This window comes from Echinops telfairi, unplaced genomic scaffold, assembly GCF_000313985.2.
Source record: "Echinops telfairi isolate 266 unplaced genomic scaffold, ASM31398v2 ScPeMD7_70;HRSCAF=299, whole genome shotgun sequence".
Taxonomy (NCBI): domain Eukaryota; kingdom Metazoa; phylum Chordata; class Mammalia; order Afrosoricida; family Tenrecidae; genus Echinops; species Echinops telfairi.
The window spans coordinates 63,600,051-63,602,055 of record NW_022103968.1 but is presented as its reverse complement, the minus strand read 5'-3'; the positions used below and the strand labels follow the sequence as shown (position 1 = coordinate 63,602,055).

The following is a 2,005-nucleotide window of genomic DNA, read 5'->3' as shown; positions in this document are numbered from 1 at the left end:
CCAATTCCCGTCAAAGGGCTGATAGGCATCGGCCGGCGTGATGTGCGCGGTTTATCCGCCCCTCTCACTCCTATCGGCTCTTCACTGACGGGCAGGCTGACATGCTGCCGCGCGCTCGAGGAAATTAAAATTGGGTGCAATAATCCCCAATAAGAAGGATTTTATTAGGTAATATATACACTGTAGATGAGGCCTTCTGGCCCGATACACCGATAGAGCGGGGCACACATGCTGGGAGCCACAGATAAGGAGGGGCAAGGCCAGCTGCAGGGAGGCAGGCGGGAGGCTGGGGGTGCGCACGCCTGGGTCCTCAGGCCCCAGGGGCTGAGCAGGTGAGAGTGCTCAGCCCTGCCTGGCCTGGGAGTCCCTGCAGGAAACCGGGCTCCTCACCGTAAAGGGACAGGGAAGGCCCTGCCGAGCCTTGGACCCTTTGGGAACGGAAAGAGCTGATGGACAAGGGGGAGCTCAGGGACTCCTTCCCGGCTGGACAAGGGAGAACAGACAGAGGCATGTCAGCACGGAGGAGGCCTCTGGGGCCGCTGCCCAGGAGAGGCTGATACCCCTAGTCACAGCTGCAGAGAGCCAATCCACAGGCTGGCTGGTGACCTATGACCCATGACCTTGTGGCACAAAACTATGAGCCCAGCCAATCAGGTGCCTCTCTGGACAATCTGGCCTTGAGACGCCCAAAGGCTGAGCACTGGGGAAGGACGGCCAGAACCATGTCCTCTGAAGGCAGAACCAGGGTCTGAGCAGCTCTGGGGGGTGCAGGGCAGGCCGGGCCATTGGGTCAGTCAAGCCCCATGTGGGCTGGCCGAGAGCCCCATCTACTCCTTTGCTCTTTGCCTCTCAGAACTGCTTGGGGCCAGGGGAGGCGTTTAGGATAGGTGGTGACCTACCACTGCCATGCATAAGGATTGGCAGGGACGATGTCCACCCTGCAGGGCTCCCACTCCTAACAGCGACTCAAAGGGACATCTCACAAGGGGCCGGGAGGGTCTTACCGGAGGAGAATGCTCGTAGATGTTGGTGCTATAAGGCAGGTTGATAAAGATGGGGTCCATGTCCTGGACATCTGTGATGATGATGGCCAGGTTGGCTAGGGTGGACAGGGGCCGGGTCTTGTCTTGATCCTGAGAGAACAGAGAGAGGGCACCACCTGAGACTGAGTGAGCCTGTGGCCTGCACTGGATATGGCCCACAGTCCTGCTTACACATGCACACGTGTGACGTGTGCGGGAACGTTTGGGGGCACACGTGTCCGTGGATGGACTCATGCGCTCCCACAGGGTAGGGTATCTGTATGTGGGTGGGCAGGGTACGTTGGTTCGTCTAGGAACATGCAGACGGGGCCCGAGGATCAGCAGATGGGAACTTACCTATGTCCACACCCTGTCCTCCTTGCCCCAAAGCAGTCGTGGAATGACCGGGATAGGAAACCCTCAGAGAACACTTCCCTTGCAAAGGGGTCGAGACCCTGAATCCCAGCTCCGGGTTTAACAGGTCAACTGACATTTCCGGTGAAGCCAGTAGGTGGAGCTCCGGTGACATTTGGGAGGGGCTGGGAATCCCCCTGAGGCCAGGGCCCAAGTCCTAAACCAAACCCACTGCATTGGAGTGGATTTCAACTCACAGGGACCCAACCGGGCAGCGAAGAACTGCCCCTCGGGGGGAGGCTTGTTCAAACCCTCCTAGTTAGTGGGGAAGGAGCCCTGCTGGGTACATGTTGGGCTGTTCACTGCAAGCGAAGCAGTTCAGAACCATACGCCCCAAGAAGAGAACGAGGAGGCTTTGGACTCCTGTAAAGAGTTAGCGTCTCCGAAACCCACAGGGGCAGTTCTACCCTATCTATGGGGTCGCTAGAAGGCAGTGAGTTTGGGGGATGGACCCCTGGACTTGGAAAAGGCCTGTCCTCGGGCTAGGGCTCTGGTGGTCCCCCAGGTTACACCAAGTCCAGTGTCACCTTCTGCTCCTGCTCTGGCCCTTGGAGAAGGAGCGAGGTCCG

General features: G+C 58.8%; 1 protein-coding gene across 1 annotated transcript in view; it reads right to left on the bottom strand.

Moving 5' to 3' along the window:
* The window catches only part of LOC123521850 (cadherin-23-like), a 97,604-nt gene that overhangs the window by 79,866 nt on the left and 15,733 nt on the right, over nucleotides 1-2,005 (bottom strand). The window contains exon 2 of the mRNA XM_045291690.1: nucleotides 1,005-1,133. Coding sequence (XP_045147625.1) covers nucleotides 1,005-1,133 — 129 coding nt within the window. The remainder of the gene's footprint in view (nucleotides 1-1,004; nucleotides 1,134-2,005) is intronic.